A 23,204-nucleotide genomic window follows, 5' to 3' on the forward strand; every position below is an offset into this window, starting at 1 on the left:
ACTTTCATACCAAGGCTGGATCAGGGCCTGGACAACCTGGCTTGGCTGTGGATGTCCCTGTTCATCGCAGGGGAGTGGAACCGGATGAACTTTAAAGGTCCCTTCCAACTCTGAGGATTCTGTTTCTGTGATTCCACGATAAGTCTGCTGGGTGTCACACATGCATCCCTTTCAGATATACCATTCAATGATTAGCACAGTATTGGCTTCATTCTGGATGCATGTTCTTGAGAAGTAAGGCAGATAATGGAAGATAATAATTACTATTCTACTGACTGTGCATACACAGGAATTAAATTTATGTCAGAATCAGGAGTTCTAGCATAAACAAAATGTTCAAGTAACCTTATATACATTCATTTTCTATATGAAGGCATAGTATAATTGCTAACATAATTTAAATGCTAACCTAAGATACTAATGCATTTGGGCAAAATTAACACTAAATTTCAGTATTGTAATTTATTTGTATGGAACCAAAAATGTAGTTGAAGTGAAATTAGCAGTGTGATAGAAGTCATTTTTCTAAGCAAGTTATGCCCACATTGCACCAACCATTCTGTTTCTTTCATTTTTTCAGATTTTACTGGGATTTAATCATGCTCATCATGATGGTTGGAAACCTTGTCATTATACCAGTTGGAATCACATTCTTCACAGAGCAAACAACAACACCATGGATTATTTTCAATGTGGCATCAGACACTGTTTTTCTATTGGACTTGATAATGAATTTCAGAACTGGGACTGTTAATGAAGACAGCTCTGAAATAATACTGGACCCTAAAGTCATTAAGATGAATTATTTAAAAAGCTGGTTTGTGGTTGACTTCATCTCATCGATACCAGTGGATTATATCTTTCTCATTGTAGAAAAAGGAATGGACTCAGAGGTTTACAAGACAGCAAGAGCACTTCGTATCGTGAGATTTACAAAAATCCTCAGCCTGTTACGCTTATTACGCCTTTCAAGACTGATTAGATACATACACCAGTGGGAAGAGGTAAGAGACATACATACAATCACAACATTGTTTGCTTCTGTTCCCATAAAAAACTGGTTAGGTACCTCTGAAGAGCTACTCAAGACCCAGGTTAGAATAACAGGCTTTTATTCACCAGTTGGCATAGTTACAGAGACATGCTAGTAGAAAGCCCTTTTGGAAGAAAGCACAGAGCAGTAACCATCTTCTGTCTGATAACCACAGAAATAAAGTGTGTAGGATTGTCAGCGCAATTGGGATGGACGAACTCCTACATCAGAAATTTTAGCAGCCGCCTAAAACTGCCCTTGATTTTGGTGGTTAGCATTTAGAAGTAAGAAGTAAATGCTCTTTCAGTCACAGAGAACTAGAGAACTTTATATATATGTGTGTGTGTGTATATATGTATTCATTTAGACACAGAAGAAATTGAAACCACTTTTAATTGAGTAGATTTCCTAGAACATTCATTGTTTCAAGGCTGTATGAAGGCTGAATTAGTTGGACACTGACCTTCTTTATAAAAATGGGGAGTTCAAATTTTGAGTCATTTCCTTCTAAACTGTCAACTCCACTATTTGTAGATGTGACCTTAAGCTGCCTGCCAGTTTGGCTTGATGACATTTACAGAAAATTATGGCATTCCCTAATTTGGTTTGCTTATAGTTATGAAGCATTTAAATCTTTGGCACATATTACCATGATTCAGGCATTTCATTTCTTGCCTGTCCCCATTTCTGCAGTTTTAAATATCAGAATATGTTTTAAAAGGAAGTGCTAAAAACATAGGAAAAATAACTGCTGTTTTCTACGTATTTTTTTGCAGCAAGTGTTACAAGAATTATTTCATATTTTCACTGAAATGCTATTTAAAAACTGCAATTACTTATTTAAATGAACATTTAGATAATTAAATTAATACTGGAGAATGATTTTCTACCTTTTATGTGTTTGTTTTTTTTCTGCTAGATACTCCGTTTTAAAGTATTATGTTCACTTTCTGGTTTAGCAGAAACCTCAATGCTGATCCTCCCCAAAAACAAAATCAGATTATATTAAAACCAGCATGAGGCTGAATGATACTAAATATCAAATGTTTAACAAATTTATAGTTGTTTCTCAAAAACCTGAAATAGGTCATTATTTTTATTAGTATGTTTTGTAAATTCTACTTCTTTGCCTCCACATAATGGAGTGTAACTATGTTTTTGACACAGAAATGGAGCCCTGTAGTTATGTACTCAATTTAACTGAGGCAAATGATTAAGCATATCTTGCAGTTCTACCATAAAGCTGTACTTTTGTCTCCTCTGTGCTTTATAGAGAGACAACCTCCTGAAACATGTTCAATGACATTATAATCTGGCAGCTTGAATTAATAGCTTGCCACTGAAAGGCCCTACTAAGAACAGAAATGAATACTTTTTTCCCCCTTTGCTTCTCTGTTATCAATGATAAATCAAGTATTCTAAATCAGAAATAGTTGAATCTAGAGCTGACTAGGACTAGAAGTGACCAGAAGATCTTGTCCTATCTAGCAATGCCTATTGCTGTTGTAATCTATAGTTCAAGGCTGCTAATTTCCCCAAGGTGCTTGATTGTAACCTCATCTTTGCCTCTCTTGGTAATACTTAAATAATGCTAGCATTTATTAAAAATGAGTCGAGTCCATCTTTTTGTGTTGAGTAACACATTCTAATGCTTGCTCATTTCTCAGGAAGGTGGAAAGGGATCAGAAGTATTATTGTTTCTGGGTCTGAAACTGCAGGGAGGCAGCAGTGGGCTTCATGACTACTTTGAACAAAGACTTCTACTGCCTGGGAGAGTGTGCAAGATACCCTGAGATGAACATAGGCTGAATGAGCTATTGATAAATCCTAAAATGAAAATTAGACAAAACAAAATAAAACAAACCTCTTTTCTCTAGCATATTGTGCATATCAGAAGTCAGGGCAGTCATATGGAATTTTGTGTTTGGCTTTTGTTATCACAGCAGTAATGTATGGAGATGTGAGAGTGTACTGCACAATGATCGAGGACAACTTTGGAGAAATTGAATGTTGCAGCACTGTAAAGTTTTAAAATGGCAAAACTGGATAGCCAGACTTAGTTTAATTTGGAAATGATGGTCAGATGATCACACAGAGGCAGTCAGTCAATGAGACATTTGCTAGTCGTGATAATCTGTTCTGTACTGTGTGTACACATGAACTACAGAGAGCATCCAGTGACTTAATTTTTATAATACAGAGCTGGAGTCTAAGTGTTTAAATGGATTGAATAGTTGTTGCCTATGGGCTGACATGTTGTTTTTCGGTATTATGAAGTTATGTATAAAATAATGCATTGTATGCAAAATAATATCAAAAATATTGAGAAGACAGATAGCAGCTTGTTCTTTGCAAATTGTGAAGCATAGACTACCTGGAAAACTGATAAATGAGCAAGCCAGGTTGTGTAACAACACTGCTATCCCACTGAAGTATTCGTATGACCTTAAATAGTAAAGATAGGTTGAAACTAGAGTTTTTCATTTTCTTAGTATCACATACCTAATATTCAGTTGGTTAGTATCCTAAACTCTAAGAGGAGTTGGCAAAAATGTTAGAGATTTTTATAAGACACTAGCGAAACATGGTTTGTTTTCTTTCTTTCCACATTATTTACATCAATGAAATTGGTATCAATCTGCTGTCAGTTCCATCTAGGTAAGCAGTGTTTGTGTTGCAGAAGCTTTTTTCTTAACTGCTAAAAAGTAACAGAGATCCCTAATAGGCATGGATGGATTGATATGTTGGTCTGCTGTAAATAGTTTGCCAGAACAAATGACTGTAAAAATGAGAAGAAACATTTAAATGAAAGTATGGGGGACGTGTTGAATTTGCAAATGTTTTTCATCTACAGAATCTGATATGCCAGTCTCTTAAAACCCAAAACAACGAAGAGATAATGAAGAGATACTTATTTTAAAAAAATTATGTAATATAGCATTTAGGGAAACATATTTATTTAAATTGCTGATTGCAGAAATTGTTTTTGCAGTGATTTCTGACTGTTCATTTGTTGCTTTTTTTTTTTTTTGTTGTTGTTGTTGTTTTTGGTTTTGGTTCCAAAAACCAACCAAACAAAAATTCCTAACTAAACAAACAAAGAAACAAAAACACTGGAAAAGCAGAATGCAAGCATGAACTGCAGGATCTAGTGTATATTTACTTTAATGTTACTATATTCAGATAATCCAGCAGGACTCAACCTGTATCATAATGCTGACATGGTCAAGAATTGAATATGCAGAGAACTAGACAGTGAATAACATAAAAACAAAGCTATAATAAACTATGTTACTGAAATAGAATAATTGTAAATACAGAGTGGTGACATCCATAAGTCTTTTTTGGAAAATAATTCTAAAAGTATTGAGATTGATTTGCTTAAGCTCCCATACATTTTACATAGATATGCTCTCAACTTGTAAGTTGTGTTACCAATGTTCACAGATAACCAAACAATTAAAAGGTATTCAGAATTAAGAATACATGCACTGTTAAATTATTTTATGTTCTGAAATAGAAAGTCATTCTTTTCCTCTGAGTTTCAATTAAGAGATTACAAATGATTCACCACTTTGAATTTACCCATGGTAGAAATTTACTGATTTTTTCAAATAACGATTTTCTCCAGCGGCTTCTTAAAAACAGACTTCAAAAGCCTTTCTTAAAGCTATTCTAATTGCAGGACAAGACCTAGTAGAAGTACCAGTAAAGAAAATTCTTACTCCTAAAAATGGTCCATAAATATTTCATTCTGAGATGCCTGATTCTTTGGTATTAGAACGGATTTTAAAGTCACAGATTGCTTATTGCAAGATTTGCAAAGAAGTTTAGGTTTTGCAAACATTCATCCATGAGAATGTGTAGTAATTTTAAATTGCATCATGTTTTATTTTGATTTGGCTTGTACTGAAATCTGTTTCTCAGTTTGGGTAACCTTTTCAAGGTGAATGAACATACCAAACATTTGATAGGCATTCTTGCTTTGCTAAAGCTCCATTCTTACATGAAACTTATTCCCCAGATTTCTGAGCACATCACACAAAGCATCTTTAATTTTTACTGTATTATTTCTATAATCACTGTTATACAGAGCTACCAAATCTCATAAATAAAAGCTGTCTTGAAATCTGAGCCTCACCAAAGTGTTTAAGAATTAAGTAAATATGGAAGTGCTTTGCCAAATCAAGTTCTGTCTTAACAGTTTAATCTGTCTCTTCCATGTTACACAATCCCAATTGTCTTTGATGAAAACTAGGTGTCCCCTCCTTGTTCTGCTTGTTAATAACCGTACAGAAATATATATATAACTAGATGTGATGATGATAACTACCTGAAAAGCATACTGCATAACATGTTTGTGGTACCTGGATGACAGAAGAGGATTCGTACTTGAACAGCATACAATTTCTGTGGTAGGTATACATCACTCCCTTTATTATGTCAAACCTCTTCATTCCCTTATAACCTGCTGAGAAGACTAGATTTATTGTGTCTCCTTTGGATCACTTACTAGCATAAAGTGTGACAAAGGAGAGATGATGACTTAGCTGGGTACTTGGTGGGGCTGGGTAAAAACAATGTTACATCTTTACCACTGGCATTATTCATTTTTCTGTGTCCTCAGTAAAAGGACAATGAAGAGAGGACTGTGTCTCCAAAGATGCCTTCTTTTGGTTGATGGTGTTGTGCAGTGCTCTTTGCTTCAATTAACAGAAATGGGAGTCGACATAATGTTTTTGCTTTCTTTTTATTTAGTTTTAATTCCTCTCCTCTGTGGCAGTAGTTTAAGCTATGTTCCCAAGATCCTGTAAAGTTTTATCGCTTACTGTAATACAGCAAAAAAGGCACCAGTACAGTTCATTTTAAAAAATGATTTGGTATACAGTAGGATATACTTGTTTATTGCCTATTACAGATGCATCAATCAAATCTGAATCATCAAGCTCATAGGAGTTACAGGGAAAAAAACTGGTTAAATAACTTCAGAGAGAAAGAAGATGTAGTAGGAGTAGGAGAGCCTACCTTCTCTTACTGGCAGTCACAAAGCCTCTAAAATTTTGCAGAAAATTGTCTGTACTGATTTCTTTGGCTTTCTTGCCATTGAAAAGACTGAAATAGGAGAAAATTCATATTTTCTGCCAATTTCAACTGTAGGAAACTGAAAATCAAGTTTTCCTTTTTTGGGGGGATCTGGGATGGGGGGCGAGAATTGTGCTTGGAAAATGCTGCATGCCTAATTTATATAAATGAGTGAGCTTGTGTTTAGCACTGAGTAAGCTACTCAAACCAGGGTAAAATATTCATGCTGTTGTCTATGTCGTTTCTCATTGAGCAGATATTTGATCTCATGTACACATCTCACACAGATGACTTCCATTTTATGATGTGCTGTGTCTCAAGACACCTGATTTGTAATCCTATTATAAAGTTGTCTTTACCAGGCGAAGGTGTTGTCATGTGTACTTGACACATGCTGACCTCCTTCACTTCTTGCATAATCTAGACAGGAAAAAAACATGTTATTTGCTTGTGACTTGAATTGCAAAGTCTAAAAGTGTGCCTTGCTCAACACAGCTATGGTAGTAGAACATATCTGTAGGTTCATCAGAACACAGAGGCCCATCCATGTCAGATGGCTGCTTCTATTATCCATATGGAGTAGGATGGTTTGGTAGAAAGCTCTCAGATGTTGAGAAGGACAGCATTTAAGAAGTTTTATGCTGGTTTTCAAGTAAAGGCTGTTCCATTCTGAAGCACGTTTGTACTTTTCTTATAATGTGACAACAGCAAGTATTCTATTCCAGGTAGGTTTAATAATCTACTTCAGTTGCATTGTGTTAATTTGTATTTCTGGATTTTGAGCATGCAAAAAACTTCTTTGTCCCCCCCCCTGCATTTAATAGGAGCATTCCAGTATTTTACATTTGGATGTGAATCTATTCATGGCACCTACTCAGGGCTGCTTTGTTACAGGGTTTCTACTTGAAGCCATGCAAGCTGATCAAGCAGCATGCAGAAAAGGATACCCAGCCCAGTTCCGCAGGGGGAACACACTGTTTGTGCCTGTGAGTTATGCTGGCTGTTAGGTCATTACGGGTAGGACTCGTAGTGCTGGTATTCCTCCATAATTTGATTGTGATGTTGCCTAATGGATTGTCTGTCTCTGACAGCAATTGAAACTGAGGTATTTTATCTGTAGGCACTGATCCTGTGGAGCCAGAACCCTTACTGCTAGCTGTTTTCTCTCCTTACTTAAAATTAGAGAATATAAAAGCAGTTGAAGCTATTGATGCTGGCTTGATTGTTTAATTCTTCTACTGAGTATCATTTGCTTATATGCATAGAACTGAAATGATAGAAGAATTCTACAAATAAATAACACATTGATTCTGAAATAAAGCATGATATACTGTGGAAGAATATGCAAGTTGAAACATTTTCATAACAGCAAAAGGCAGTCTCATGACGTACAGATATGCAAGTCTGAGTACTTAAATAACACATTTTTCTTCTCTGTCACATAATATACAAGCCTGCTCTGCATGTTTTGTTAGATAGGGCACCCAATCCTGACTGAATTGGTAGTGTTCAAAATATGGGAATGTAATGGAGCTTATTTCCTAGAAATCTTAGTGTTTATATGTCAAAGTTTTAACAACAGGTCAGTACATTATGCTCAGCTCTGCAGTGCTTTTTTATGTATTTCAATGAAAATTAGATATCAGAGCAGCTAAAGCATATGTGCATGAGCTGTCACTGATGTAGGTGATGGAGCACACTGAAGTTTGTATTTGTTCGCTCTTTTAAATTCTGTACAACAGTAGGAAAACACATGTAACTGATAGTGACAATTAGAAGACATTATGATCCATCCTCTCCTAATAATAGAATACTAGCTGCCAAAAAAGAGCAGCAGATTTTTAGAGCAGGCAATTACTGAAATGCAAGCAAGACATAGTATTCTGTTCTTTAATTTCCTATTTTGCAATTTAAGTATAATAACTTCCACAGAAAAATATCTTTCTTCCTACAGACTAAATAGGAAATGTTATGAATGTGAAGTTTTTCTCTTCATCTCGTTACCCCATAGTGCCAACAAGGTGTCTTTCGCGTGTAAGTACACTGACATAGTAATTGTGCAATGTCAGTTTTCCCTAGGAGATAAACTGAGGTCTTAAATAAATCTCCCTGAACTGAGATGCTGGAAAATAATGCCTTGTATAGTAAGTATTCTTGCTGGTATTCTTGTCGGATTTTTTATTTCTATTTTTGCTTATATAATACCTACAGATTTTAAATTTGCACCCCAGTTTTCTTTGTTTTCATTTTCGTGTAGTTGCTTTAGATATTGCTAGGGATTCATTATCACTGCTTAAGGCTGTCTGAAGAAGACTAACTGGTCTAATAAGATTTTACAAGGCTTTTTTTTTTTTTTTTTTTTTTAAGAATGCAACAGTGTGTCTTCACATTGCTAATCATTACTAATTGAAAGTTGAGGAGGAAATTGTACTGGAAGAATAAAAACTGATGGTCAGAAGCTGAGTATGAACAATTTTGACTTTTTCCTAACATTTGGCTTCGAGAATCATTTCACTTCTTAAGTAATCATGTATTAAAGGATAAGTTATATAGATTTCAAGTTGATACAGTTTCATCCTCTACTTCATGGGGAAAGTTGTCAGTTGCTGTGAACACTTCTTTAAATTAAAATAAAAGAAATAAAAAAGCAATAAAATAAAACTAACCCACCAGTTATGTTCCTCTCTCTGTGTAGAACACCGTGCTTCTGAAACTGCAGGCTTTAATTAATGTGGATTCTTAGGATAGCATTACCTCAATTGTCTCAAGTCTCAGAGGCAGAAAAGTGAGATTGGGCAGACCAGCCTGCCTCATCACCCTTCCTCACTCATGTCGTGCTCCTTAATTTGTCTGGGCACTTTGTCAAATAAGAGCAGGGAAATAATACCAATTCACCACCTGTCAGCAGGCTGAGGATCACGTTCTGATTTTGATCAAATTTGACTACCTTCTAACTCAGTAAAATACTTGGGATGCTACTTGTTTGAAGAGTTGCTGACTCTCACTGAAGACGGTGGAATAGGAGTTTAATAGTTAATTAGGAGCAGGATTCTACTTTACAAAGCTAAAGTGGTCTAAATTAACCACTCAGGGAGAAAGAGGCAACTGTATAAACCTATTTAGAGACTACTGAGGAGCTGGGTTGGCAGTGTAGAAATAGCTTTTCCAACTCTAAGTTGCCTTCTGAGTTATTTCTAACCTGAATTTCATGGAAAGAAACCTGAATTTCATCGAGTTTATTCCATGACATTATCTCACATCCCATATGCGTAATGTATGATTTAAATATAGTTGCAACCTGAAAAGAATGAGCAAATAACCTAATTTAGAGATTGAAAGCACTGTGCTCCTTGCTGCTGAGCAGGAATTAAAGCTGTAATTGAACTGCTGTGCTGCTCTAACAGTTCTGCATGGAAGGCGTGCTCTCTTCCTCATTGCTTTCATCTTCTTTAATCCAGACACGTGCTTTGACATAGCCCTTCCATTCATCTAGGCTCATAGTCTTTTCCTCTTACTGTTATCTGAAAACAGCTCTTTTTTCAGCTTCTTTGCTTTAGAGCCAATAGCAGCAAAATAAACTGCATCTGCACCTTTTAGTTGTGCTGTCTTGCTCAACATCATAGCATTGTTGATCTGGCATGAACTACTTCCAGGTGGTGCTAAGTATTATTACAGTCTTGGTGTTGAATGGATATGCATCTCTAGAGATCCCTCCCTGCACCCAGGTGGGTGCTACTGGATGAGAAGCTGGGGCAATGGGATCCATGGCTGGCTAGGAGAAACCATCTGTAAAGAACAATCTGAAAGGCTGGCTAATTATGATGGGACAGCTGTCATCTTGCCAGAGCACTGAGCACTGACTATAGACAACAGGAAATATGATACTGTCAAAAAAGGGGGGGAAAAAAAGAAAAAAAGTGAGAAAATAATGGGAGAAGATATTGAAGCAACTTGAACAAATATGCATGCACATATTCATGTGAATAATCTTCAAGTGTGAGGGTTCCTGAGACGGCTTACATACCTCTCAACAGAAACCCAAGAAAACTGTCCTGCTTAAGTTTTTCCATCTCCAGATAAATTCTTCATGTGCAGTTTACCTTGCTTGGCTTAACATACTAAAAGGACTGTGATAGCAAAGTTTTCTCTCCTTGCTAATGCTTCTTTTCATGCCTTTAAGATAGTGACATACAAGATTAATGGCCAGAATCTGAAACTGGAGAGAATGGTGACATGCATAATTCAGAATGAATCTGTTTGCAATGCTGCTTTACTGTGGGATTTCCAAAGCATAGTACTGAAAAAGGTGTAGTAATGCTCCTTAAGTTGTTTGATTCCTCAACCAGAGACATGAACTTGTCTTCATCTGTTGCAAAATTGACTAAGTGTTTCACTTGAAAATTGTTTTCCATCTCAGGAAGTTTAATGTTGGGTATGTTTTTAACAAAGAAGTGGAAAAATGTACAACTAAAATGTGGTTTCAACAGGCAAGGAGTAAGTTTTAGAATTGCTGCATTGTTTTGATCACCAAGGAAATTTAAGCTGTTGTTTACAGACAAGTAACTTAGTATAGGCACACCATGCTGTAATCAGCACTTCAGTGGTTTGTCTGATTTCATATATCTTCTCCAGGATAAGATACTCTTTTCTTGTGGAGACTTTCCAGTGAGCTGAGCCAAGCACTGGCTTTCTTTCAGTGTTAATCATGGAAATACATTTTTAACTATCACCTATTTTGTTGATGGCTAGACCAATCAATCATATAATAAATGTGTCATTATTTTTCCTTTTTATAATGTGACATTTTTAGTAATTGAAACATCTTAGCCTTGTATGGATTTGTATTTGTATTTCTATTCATGTTAGAGTGTCACAAATGTGCGTTCTGATGGATCATTTGAAAACAGTTTTTTTAAAAATTCGGTCTGTTTATTGAGGCTCTTGATTGACAGAGTAACTGCCAGACACTGACAATGAAGGTATTAAAATACTTTGCTTGGATAAAATTAGTCAATACTGTAAATTTTTTTTTTAATCAAAGAAAATCAATGAAGATACTGCTTATTTTCAAAATAATTACAAAACAAATTCTGGCTGAACTGTGCCTGGCTTCTTCCTTTTCATTTAATCTTCCCATCATTTTCCCATGGAAGATTGTAAAAACAAAACTTCAGTGTTGAAGGTTTCAGTTCTACTGTTATTCTGTTTCTGAGAATAATTAATTATTGACTCAGTAGTTCTTATCAACTTTTGCTTAGCAATTAAATAATTTTACATTTGTGGAAGAAGTGATTTGCTTTTCCCTCAGCCAGATGTTTAGAATTGATAGCATTTGAAAGCAGATATGTAGGATGTTTTCCTATGACACAGCAATTCGAATTCAGTCTGCTTCAGCCAATTACTAATGCTCTTAGGGGCAGTAAAGTCAATTTGACAACTTTAGATGGTGCTTTTGGGAAATTTTCTCTCTCTGTTTTTTTAGATATGTATGGATTTCTTGTCTAAAGTGAACATGGTCTGAATATTTTAATGCATTAAGTACACAAACTCTTCAGCTGCATGCTAATTTTAAAGCCACGTGTAATAACTATTTAACAACCTATTTAGAACTAAGAATTGAAAATTATTGCAACAGTAAAGTAGCATAAATTTGATGTCATTTGCTACAGTGATATGTGAATGACTCCTTTTTGGACTTCACAGCTATCATGAGATGCTTTGTCTAGTCAGTCAGTTTTTCTTGGTATTGAAGAGACAAGGAAAAAGTGTTAAGTACTTGATTCACAAGTTCAGTGTAAATAACTCAGCATAAACAATGGTCTAAAACTACATTTTCTCATCTTTCCTTAGCTATCTCAGTAAGGAATTTGTTACCTTGTTTAAAAGTTTTAAAAGTTATGGTTCCAAGTAAACCTTGAGCCTGGCCCTATGGATTTCCTTCCAGTTTCTCCAGAAATTTTCCTCTGATGTGAAGTGTATATCATGATGCTCTTTAGACAAATCTAGACTAGAATTAGATTGTCATCTGAGCGGTATAAAATAATTCTTCACCAATGTAAATTTTTTTTTTTATGAAATCGTGAAAAAGCTCTGGCTTGGATACGTAAGGCTTGAGTTTCAGGATTAACATGCATGCTGGAGGAGATTCATTTTCCTTTATCTCTCCTGTTTTGATCTTTGACAGTAAGCTTTTTCTCGCAGCATTGCATCTCTAGCTCTGTGTTTCAGTGCTAAATATACTTTAAAAACTAGTAATATATTATTCATTACGCATGCTAAATCTATGTGAGAGGAAGGAGAAAAAGAAAATCTCTCAAGAGAGAAGGGATAAATAACTATATGGTCCCTATATGATGTTGTTGTTTTTTTTTCCTTGTGATTTCTGTTACCTGCTGCTGTCTGGATCAAAAGCTCAGCTGTGATGTTTTCTTTGACTACCATCTCTTAGTCTAAGCAGTGTTAAGACTGTAGAAATAATAGCGCTGATTGTTACCTAGACTTTTTGAATTGGCTGCTGCAGTTTGTGATAGAAGCTCAGTACTGTTAGCTTCTTGCTGACTGCACATCTTGTCATCTCATCAATACTGGGGAGAATCACTCTGATGAAAACAAAATCAGAAAACAAAAACAAGATCAGTGCACCTCCCACCTCACAAGAAGATGTATCTTTGAATTCTAAGACAACGTATACTCAATGTAATATCTCCTTAGCTGTTAAATGGTGGTTTTATTAATTTTATAAACAAGTGTTTTTTAGTTTGCTGTATTTTCATATTTTTACTTATGAAGAAAATGGCTGTTCCTCACAGAAATCATGACTTAGAACTATTTCTGGTCAATTTAAGCAGTTTAGGACTCTGAGGGGATTTTCACTGGAAATCATAACATCTGATATTTTCTCTCAAGACATTTTGAAGATTTATAAGCCTTCAGGTGGCCTTAGCCTTGTTGGTTTTTTTTTTTGTTTTTTTTTTCTATTTGTATATAAAATTTTGTCTGTGCAATGTTCCAGTTCCTTAGCAGAATAGGAAGAGATACTGTTTCAGGACATGACTCTCCTTTTTTCTGAATATTTTGTGATTGCAAATGTGATTTTGAGATACAGAGATTCAAATCCATTAAGTATTTTTTAACTTCACATTTATAATGAGTAAATTTAATTGAACCACAATTTATTTTTTAAATTGAACTACAAATGCATTTGAATGTCCTCTGGGTGTTTTTTTTTTTTGTTATCGTTGTTGTTGCTTTTTTTTTTTTTTTTTTTTTTTTTTTTTTTTTTTTTTTTTTTTTTCCACAAACAAAGAAATCATTTCTCAGATATTTATTCTGCAGTTTCTTTTTGGTTACCCACATTTTTATTTTGTGGAACTGCCATGAAGAAGGAAAGCCTATCCTGTGTTCTCACAGGCAGTGAAGGCAAAAAGTCAGAGCTGCTGCAAAAACTGTTGGATAATTTGTATCTTTGACTATTCCTGTGGTGGAATATACAAAACAGAAGAGACTTTAATGAAGATTTTTAAGTAGATTAGTACAAATTAAGCATTTCAAAAGATACACCCTTAATTCTTTTTATTTCTACAGTTTGAAATGGAAGAGTGAAAATCAGTTTTTTAACTAAACAAATCTAAGAAGTTTTAATAGGACGTTTTGTAAGGTCAACACAGACAGAACCTAAAGTAAACCTAAAGTACATGGAGTTGTCACCTCAAGGTCATTCCTTATTAAACATCTTTAACTATAGTGATAGTACCTTCTTTTACAAAGGGAAACAAACCGAAGAAAATCCCCTGCTTTACCTGCAGATGTCTTCAAAGCTAGAGGGAGGCCTGGCATTCCTCTGCCCCCTCAGTGGGAAGGGTTTGTGGTGGGGTTGGCCAGAGATGTTGGCTATTCTAGCTTACGGCTTTGCCAAACCAGAACCTGTTCATGATGCTGGCTGTGGGTGCCTAATGGATGTGGCGTTTGCACATCACTGGGGCATCACAGGTATATGTGGTGATTATGCAGGTATATACGGAGTGAGTGTCTCGTGACACACATGGGAAGGACACTGCCTCAGCCCTGACATAAAATCAACTTGATGTCAGCAGATTTGTGCTCCCCATTATGATACTAAGCAGGGCCATCTGAAGTGGCCATCTCTTCCCAAAAATTGGGCAGGGAGCCCAGACACGCATTACGCTTGGACGGCAAGATGTCAAAATATGCAACTGAGGGGCTATTAGAGCTGCTGTCCAGCTCCTAGCCACTGCTAACTTGCCTGTGTTTAGAAGAATTAAGGCATATGATATGGAGAGAATGCAAAAATTAAGCTCACTTAATTATTTCTTACAGTATTTTGTATTCAGTGTTCCATTCAGTTCCATCTCAACTGAGTTCAGTAAGACTGCACTGACGAAAATTGGAGGATTTTCCACAATACTGAAATTATTGGAACTCTTGAATCTAATCAAGATTTACCCTGGTGACCTGCTTCGTGTGGTTGCAAGAGGAAATGTAGATATGTCTACTGAAAAGCTAATTTAAATTTGAAACAGAAGGACAAATCTAAGTTTTTCATTTATTTTTCTATCTATCTATGTATTTATTTATTTTTAAATTTAAGCTGCTCTTGTTTTTAAGTAAAACGTAAAGCTGCTAACTAGCATGTTCCAATTCTCGGGTACTACCAGAGCTTTGCAGTGATACTACTATCATTCAGTTACCTTAGATGTTTTCAGAATATATCCAAAGAAGCGGACAGAGGATGATTTTGGTCCAACTCTGTCTCTTCATATTAATTTCCATGGCCAATCAAGTATTTGTATTTGAAATATGGTTTTCTACATTATACTTTATGCACTTTGGAATAATTTCTATGTATTTCTTAGATGTGAGGAGAAAATTTAGTTTGCTCAGTGTTGGTGGTAGTGAGCACTACTGTGTAGGTAGAAGAAAATCTATTATTTTAACTCTTAAGTAAGTAGAAGTGTTTCTAAATCTTCAGATGATTTGGCCCACCATTAGACTTACAGTTTTCTTAACTAGCCATAATAAGTAGAAAAAAATATATCTACTAATGAATAAAGCAAATCTTAATAAAGCTTTTCTCCTTAAGTTATCAGAGTGAAGTTTTAAGAAAATGCATGAAAAATCATATCTCTGAAGCAGCTTTGTGACTTAATCTATTTTCAAATGACAGTACAATGATGTATCAGTAATCAGTGAAAAATAATGAGTGATCTAATACTGACCAGATCTGCTGCCCTGATAACTCTTCACTATCAGTATAAGAACAAATACTGAGCCAAAATGGCTCAGAAAAATGAAGTGTTATATTCAAAAGGCTAATGTAAAATCTACATACCTTCAGAGCAGTGTATGATGTCGCATATGTTATGCAGTTCTTTGAAATCCATTTCTGTTTTAGATATCGGCATTACAATTCATCGTGCACTCTTTGCTAGCATGTTAAAATGTTGTTCTCCCACCATTAGTCGTACTGCATACACTGACATCAATAGAGACTGCTGTTCTGTTTGCTGTAAGTTAGTATCGTTTTTGCTTTATACTGGATTTCTGTTTTAAATACAGTTTTTATCAGATGAAAACAGAATGGATCCTTTGGAGCAGACCTACACAGATCATAAAATCGTAGAACAGATAGAAGATAATAGAAGATATTCAAGTCCAGCTGAGTTCTTCCTTCCAACCCTGCGTGATTTTGCCTGTCCCATGTACCCCCAGCTCCCCCAAAATGACATCTTTTCTTGGATCCTGATGTCTACATCTCTGTTTATTTCCTTGAAAGAAAGAAATACAAGCTATTTCAAAGTGAACTTCCAAATCAGAGATTTCTGAAATTGGTAGACAGCTGAAGATTCCCCATCCTTCACAGCTGTTTGTTTGCTGTGGTGTCCTTGACATATTAAAAAAACAAACAAACAAACAAAACCAACATGTATTGTAAGATACAAGGTTATATTTTCCTGTTTCAACCAGTTCCTAGATAATCAGCAGTTTTTAAATTGGAAACCTGTTGGGGTTTGGCATTCTTCAATATGTAATGCAGATTGGTTTATAACCAGTTGATAGCTATCCAGAATAATACCTAATATAATCCAACGCCTGTATTTAATTGTTGTTATTGATTTCTCTGGTGCTACAGCACCATTCTTCTACAGTTAAAATTTACCAGCGTTCTATGCAATTCAGGTACATTGTCAGTAAGCGTTGGTGAGAATCTACACTGGCAAAAAAGATCCCTCAAATGTTATTTTCCCTTACAGTGTGGATTAGCTATCAGAAGTCATTGATCCAGCTGTATTCACATGTCTATATCCTTTTATCCTGTTTATTCCTGTTAGATCAGTGAGGCTGAAGCAGTCTCTATAGCTGATAGGGAGCATGTCTTTAAGAACTTAACTTAAGCTGTTGGAGATGAGCTCTTTTTGATGCCTTGCTGGTCTTGCTTCCTTGTGCCCATGCCAAATCCAGTGTTAAATGAACCCCACATCTACTGTGGATTTGAGATTACTGTAGTTTTTAGCCAATTAGATTTTGACTCTTCCACCTATTCTATTAATACTTCTCTGAGAACTTTGTAATGTTGTCCACTTAAATATTGTTTCAAAAACTGTTATTTCACAAGTTACTTTGAAAAAAACCAAAAACTTCTCTCGTTCAGAAATTGTGGTGTGTGACATGTTGTGTCTTATTTTGGTATGGCTTCCTATTATTTTGTTAAGCATACTTTAAAGAAATTCCATTTTTTTAATGTGAGATAGTTCTTCTGGGGAGCATTATTGTTTCCTGTGTTTGGAGCATTTGACAGACTTTTAGGTTTCAGGCCCACAATGTGGGATACTTTCAAGACAGTCTAGAAAGTGTAGACAGTCAAGAAAGTCTAGAAAGTCTATCACATTTTAAAGAGAAAACAAATTTCAGCTACTTGTAGTAACGTGTACTTCTGAGGGCACATGTCGTATGCCATGTACTATTTTGGAAAAAGCTCTCAGAGTTTCCCAACAAAGGAAAGTTTTATTTTGTCTGCATCCATTTTTCATCATAATGTCTTGAATTTAGTGATCTTCTATGTTCAAGGCGCAGTTAGGACTGAGTTTTTAGGGAGGTAGAAGATTCTGGGAAACAGTTTAATGTGGAGCTCACTCACAGTGTTTCCTTGAAGCTGCTTCATAATGGGAATTTTTCCTTTCAGTTTCATGAGTGATATGAAAATAATGACAAATGCAACAGTCTTGGTAGCTATAAGGCAAGAGATCATCCATTTTTTAGAAGAACAAGTTTAAATTTTGTAATGTTTCAGTCCACAGTGTCTTGTTCCATGATATGTTGCTGCCTACCACTTTGGAGAAAGAAATAGGAGGCTGCTGTTACCTGTGGAAGGAAAATTTCACTGCTAAAGTCTTGCGTGTTTCTTACCTGTGAGTAGGGATTTATTCTTCTGGACTTTTTTTTTTTTTTTTTTTTTGTACAACAGACAATTTCGGTAATAAAAGTAGCAGTGTCTGACCTTGTGTTATTACACACAAGTGGCATACCAATCTTGCCTTAGTTTTGGCAGTGTCACATTAGGAATGTAGCATAATTACAGCTGGCATTTTCTGCCAGTGTGAGCTTTCAACAGAAGGTGCCGATTAATGGACACCATTACTAGTACTAATGAAAAAAAAAATAGCTACCAGTGACAGCTCTCTGGTGAGGAAAAATCTACTCAGATCTGAATGTTATTGATTGAAATAAAGGAGGAGGGAGGAAGAAGGGTTCCAAAAAGAACAGCGTCCAGAAAGTGAGAGAAGCCATGTTGAATGCAGAAGAATCAAATGAATTACCAATCTGGTACATTTCTGTGATTCCAAGTGGACAGTCCATGTTACCAGATGACTGGCCCCCTTTTGAGCCATGGAAGAAATTCCATTCTATTCAGCAGGCAACTGTAATAGTTTATCTGTTCCAGTAGATAAGTGGTGTGACCTCCAGGCTTCTTGGTGAGACATGCCTCACGGTTTGTTTTTTTTTCTATTTATTTATGTATTTGCTATCTATCTATCTATCTATTTATTTATTTATTTATTTATTTATTTATTTATTTAGCGAACATGTTGGACTTGCTGTGGTGCACACAGAAATGTGACAGTGCTTTGTTTGACATGTAGCTGGGAGGAAAAGAGCCTTTCCTGTTCATTCCTAAAGACAGGCAGATAAGTAGATCTGTATCCTGTTTCAAAATTTCAGTATAAAATTCAAATACTATTTTTAATATTTCTCTGCATTGGTATTTCCATCTCATTTCCACTGAATATTAATTTCAGTTCTTTGGGTTTCCTGAGCCTTGCCACTTATCACATTACTTAAAGGTGTTTCTAATCACCAGCAAGAGAAGAGGTGGAAGAGTTGCTTTTTAAGCAGCTGGAAGCTAATGGAAAGATGATATTAACAGTGCTATAAAACAGCTGCTGGTTGCTGGGAAAATGGTCAATGCTGATGCACTATAATGATTTTATTCCTCTTTCTTAGTGAACTCTGAAGTGACCAGGCTTTTTGGTCTGTGTGGTAATGGAATGTTCCTTACTAATAGTCAAGCAAATTGATGTCCAGATGAATTTAATCACTGTATTTCCAGAAGCGTGTTGGAAATAATACAGCAGTTCTATGGAGGGAGATATTTTTTTTGATTACTCTGAAAGGCGAATTATAGATGGAAAATATATACATGCAGCTTTTCAAAGTCAGAGAAGAGTCTGCTTTCTTTAGCTAGAAAAAAATATGAGGATTAGAAATTGACTTAAACATTTAATACAGGAAAACATATCTTCTGCAGTAGGAAAAATGACATACAGAAGCCCAATTTAATGGTAACTTTGACTTCTTATCCTCCCCTATCCTCCCTCTTTCTCATTATTGCTTTCTTTTCTGTGATTATTCTTGTAGGCATCAGTACAATAGCATCATCTACTTAGCTGGAAAAATAAATTAATAAATTAATAAATTAATAAATTAATAAACAAATTATTGGAATTTATTTATCTTAGTTTATCTGCAAGTAAGGGCCATATAATATACATGTGTGTGTGTGTATATATATGTATATGAGAGCCATATATGTTGTGTGTATTTTGTGTTGTGTGTATTTTGTGGGGCAGAAGTGCAACATAACCATGAGGGAAGACAGTATTATAACAATTAATCTCTTTGAAAATGATCAAATTTCCAGTGAAGACCTAGAGTTAGTTCTTTGTTCAGTTTATTCTGAAATTATTCACTTCTCAAAGCCATTGGTTTTTGTATTAGGATGAAGATGCCAAAGGAACCATTATAAATACAGGACTGCACTGTTTTTGGTTCAGAATATGGCTTTGAGATCACACCTACTGTTGCATGGCAGTCTCTTGTTCAGCAATTCTATTTTTTGAAAGATTTTGTTTTTTGGCATTTTTTCTTTGCTACAGTAAAGAAGAAAATATCTGACTATTCATTTTACCTGCAAGAAGACTTAAGAATATCATTCAACTAGAATATTTTAGTCTGCCAGAAAACATTTTTATTTCACTTTTATTATTCATTATTATTTATAGAGTTGTTACAATTTTAGTTTTACTTGTGGGACAGGATACTTCAGCAGTGTAAACTTCTTCCTTAGTCCTCCTCCTCCAGAAAATGTTGAAAAAAGTGCTGTACTTTCATTTACTAAGAAATGCTTCCCAATATCATACAATTTTGTATTTTTTTTTCATCCAATCTACTAATGAGTCACTTACAATTATATAAACCATAACAGATTTCTATACCGACTGAGATTGGTGAGCATGCATTTGCTGCAATACTGTGACTCATTTTCAGGAACAGCCAAAGTCGTTATAATGCTTGAACAGTTTGATGCTGCCTGCCTTTCACTTTTCAATTACAGCATACATTATTTAATACTTTTCTAATCTTAATGTCTATAGGTGTTCTTTGTTCTTTGCAACAGAAAAGTTAGCAACATGGAAAGCCCAACATTTACCAGAGGAATTATATTTAGGGAGACCATTGATGCTGAATATTTCTGTCCCTAATTGTCCCAAGGAGTTTCTTGCTTACAGATATCTGAGTATGTATATCAGTAATGTGATATGGGAATCTGCTATTTGAAGTCTTGAGTGTTTGAACAAGAATGGTTGAGAAAATATTGGTGTTTCACTTCATTCATTTTCAGAAGACATCCATTTCCTCGGTTCCAGAAACTCCTTTTTATTTTCCAGTTTTTCACTCTTTCAGAAAAAGAATTCTCTGAGCCATTAATATTATTAGCAGGGAGATAAAATTAAGGATTTTCATACCTAAGGCTTAGCATTATTCACTGATTTTTATCTTTTATCCAGAACAGCTTCTTCAAGGTCCCATTTCTCTGTATGGCAAATGGCAAAAGTAAAGCATTTCAGGACAGGATTCAGAGCAGTCCTGAAAACCATGCCCCCAAATGCATACATTCTCTTTTCCCAGATTCAGGTAAGTACGCAGAGGATGGGGCAATGCAGGATTCTGCCCTTGTATGTGATCATGTGTCATGTGAGATGAAGGCAGATCTCTTAGCCTAAAAAAGGGGAGCCACATCCAACACCATGGAGTCAGGATAAATCATGAATCTGTTAAACTATAAGATAAAAAGGTAGGTATCTTTATTAAAAACAGTGACACTGATAGTCACAATTTAGATCTGTGAAGAGCTGACTCCTGAGGTTTGTATTAAACAACTTGAGAAGACATACCAAACTGGCCTTTAGAGAATTCGGAGAAGAAATAGATAGCATTTATTTTAAATTTTCAAAATGTTTCAAATTGAAAGTCAGCATTAAGCTGTATGGGCTTTCACAGAACCTCACATATCTTGATATCTTAATGTCACCTTCAGATAATCTGAAGAAATAGGCAGCAGCTGAAGTGGAACTTTATCTGTCATAAATTTATACTGCAGTTTAGGTTTTACATTTTGTTTGTAACAACACTGAATTTTATTTCATTTAAAGCAACAATCTTGCCACCCAATAGCTATACTTTTTTTTTTTTTTTTTTTTTTTTTTTTTCTGAGTTGTGCTCTCTGCTCTGCTGCAGGTTTTGACTTAAAAAAAATAATGCTGGAAAAGATTTCAGATTGGAAAACTAAGGTCTGTGTTTAGACAAGGTCAAATGACGTATTTATTAACCTATAGCTTCCATATTCATGTGCTTTGCTCTACACTAGGTATACCATCATGAAGATATTAGTTTCTCACTGTCCTTTAAATTGTGTTTGAGCATGGTGTCTGTGTAGACCAAGAGGTCACGCTGTTGTTTGAGTAATGTACTGACAGTGGACAAACCCCCCCTCGCATTTTAGAAAATAGTGTCTGAAAGATGCACATACATAACCAGAAGTATTGCTCTTAATCCTGTCCTGGATCTGTCCAGGTCAGATAAATGCTGTAGGCGCATGTAATCCTCCCTTCAGACAGTCTGATCTCCTGGACTGCTTCCAGCCCAGGATTCCAGGTGTATGATGAGAAATGTGTCCTGAGCTAAAGCTTTGAATTTATATCTTTGTCTCTTTTTACCATTAATCCTTGTTTGATTTCGAATCTTCATGCCTTCTGCTCTCTTAAATTATTATTTTTTTTCACTATTGCTGTATATAAAGAAAATTTACTTTTTTATAACATGGTGTGCTTTTTCCCCCCTCTTTTCGTTTATTCTCTGTACTCTTGCTTTCCCTTTCACCAGGATATTCCTTGCACTGGAAAGCTGGTGCCAATGTTAGCTTGTCTTACTGCTATGTTTTGCACAAGCTCTATGGATGTGACATCTCTCTTTGCAATAAGACTGTAGGACAGGATGAAGCATATGATCTTCAGCTTACAATTGATAAGAGTCAGTGTGAGAGGGTAAGCCTATTTGTCTGTGTCTGTAAGAGTTTTTTCAAAACAGACCAGTTACTGGTTGTAAGGTCTTTTTTTAGAAATTCAATATTCATTTAACATTGAGCTCTGTTCACTTCTCTATTAAGCTGCTAAGCTAATCCTGAAATGCGGTTAACTAAAGATTGATATATTCTAATTAATAAAATGGAAGCTGTTCATGAAGATAGCAACATGAAAGCTGTGGAGAAAATGCCTTGCCTTGATTTTTCCACAGTAAGCAATTTGATATCATTGTACATTTAATATATACAGCCAAATTTTGTCACATCCATTACTTGAGTCATGAACTTCATCATTCATCAGTTTTCCAATAACTGGAATAAAATCTTTATGTTTTGATCTTGTGGAAGAGCAAGTGAAATGGATATGAGCATACTCATCAGTACCTTCATGGAAATAACTTAAAAAGTTACATTAAGAGCCACTGGAGAGAATCATGTTATTTAGTTTTAGCATTCCCTGATTCAAATAGTTAAACAAATTCTAATCCCCAAAATAATGGTATTCTTTTCTAATAATGGGTTTAAATACAGAATCAAAAGACAGCAAGATGAGAAATAGCTAATATCCCAGGCTAAATTACAAGAGATGGCAACAAAGCCTTGCTTCAGCATCTGTATTGTAGTGGATAATGCAATCCATGCCCTTGTCTCAGCTAAGTAGGACATAGAATTGCACATCTTATACAATCCATTGACAAGTTCTTAAAAAATTTTGCCTCAAATGGTGTTCTGTATTTGTTCATTAGTTGTACTACCGTGCTACCTGAAATACTTATTTGATTTTGGAAGTCACATTGTTTCTGATGCAGCACCAGTTTGCCCAAAGTTTCTGAAGAAGAAATCAGAAGGTATCCTGTTGGCCTATTCAGTTCACTGTAGAGGTGTTTTTCAGTACCTCCAAACTGCCAGTTAATAGTCTATTTATATGCAATATTACAAACTAGATTGAATGCATCAGGTCCATTAAAAATTACTCATTAGAAAAAAAAAACAAAACAAACAAAAAAAACCCTGTACAAAAAATAAGCATAATTATAAAGGAGTACAGAACAATTAATAGAAAATGTATCCCAGTGTACCTGCAGCTGAAATACATGTGTCCTGATCAATTTACCTCTGGTATCAGTGGAATGGCACAGATAAGGCTTACCA

At 35.3% G+C, this 23,204-nt stretch overlaps 1 protein-coding gene across 1 annotated transcript in view; it reads left to right on the plus strand.

Annotated features, from left to right (window-relative positions):
- The window catches only part of HCN1 (hyperpolarization activated cyclic nucleotide gated potassium channel 1), a 191,958-nt gene that overhangs the window by 21,606 nt on the left and 147,148 nt on the right, over positions 1–23,204 (plus strand). Inside the window, exon 2 of the mRNA XM_042825847.1 lies at positions 581–1,004. Coding sequence (XP_042681781.1) covers positions 581–1,004 — 424 coding nt within the window. The remainder of the gene's footprint in view (positions 1–580; positions 1,005–23,204) is intronic.

Source organism: Centrocercus urophasianus, unplaced genomic scaffold (genome assembly GCF_019232065.1).
Source record: "Centrocercus urophasianus isolate 14NV4802_14NV808 unplaced genomic scaffold, USGS_Curo_1.0 seq_25, whole genome shotgun sequence".
Lineage (NCBI taxonomy): Eukaryota > Metazoa > Chordata > Aves > Galliformes > Phasianidae > Centrocercus > Centrocercus urophasianus.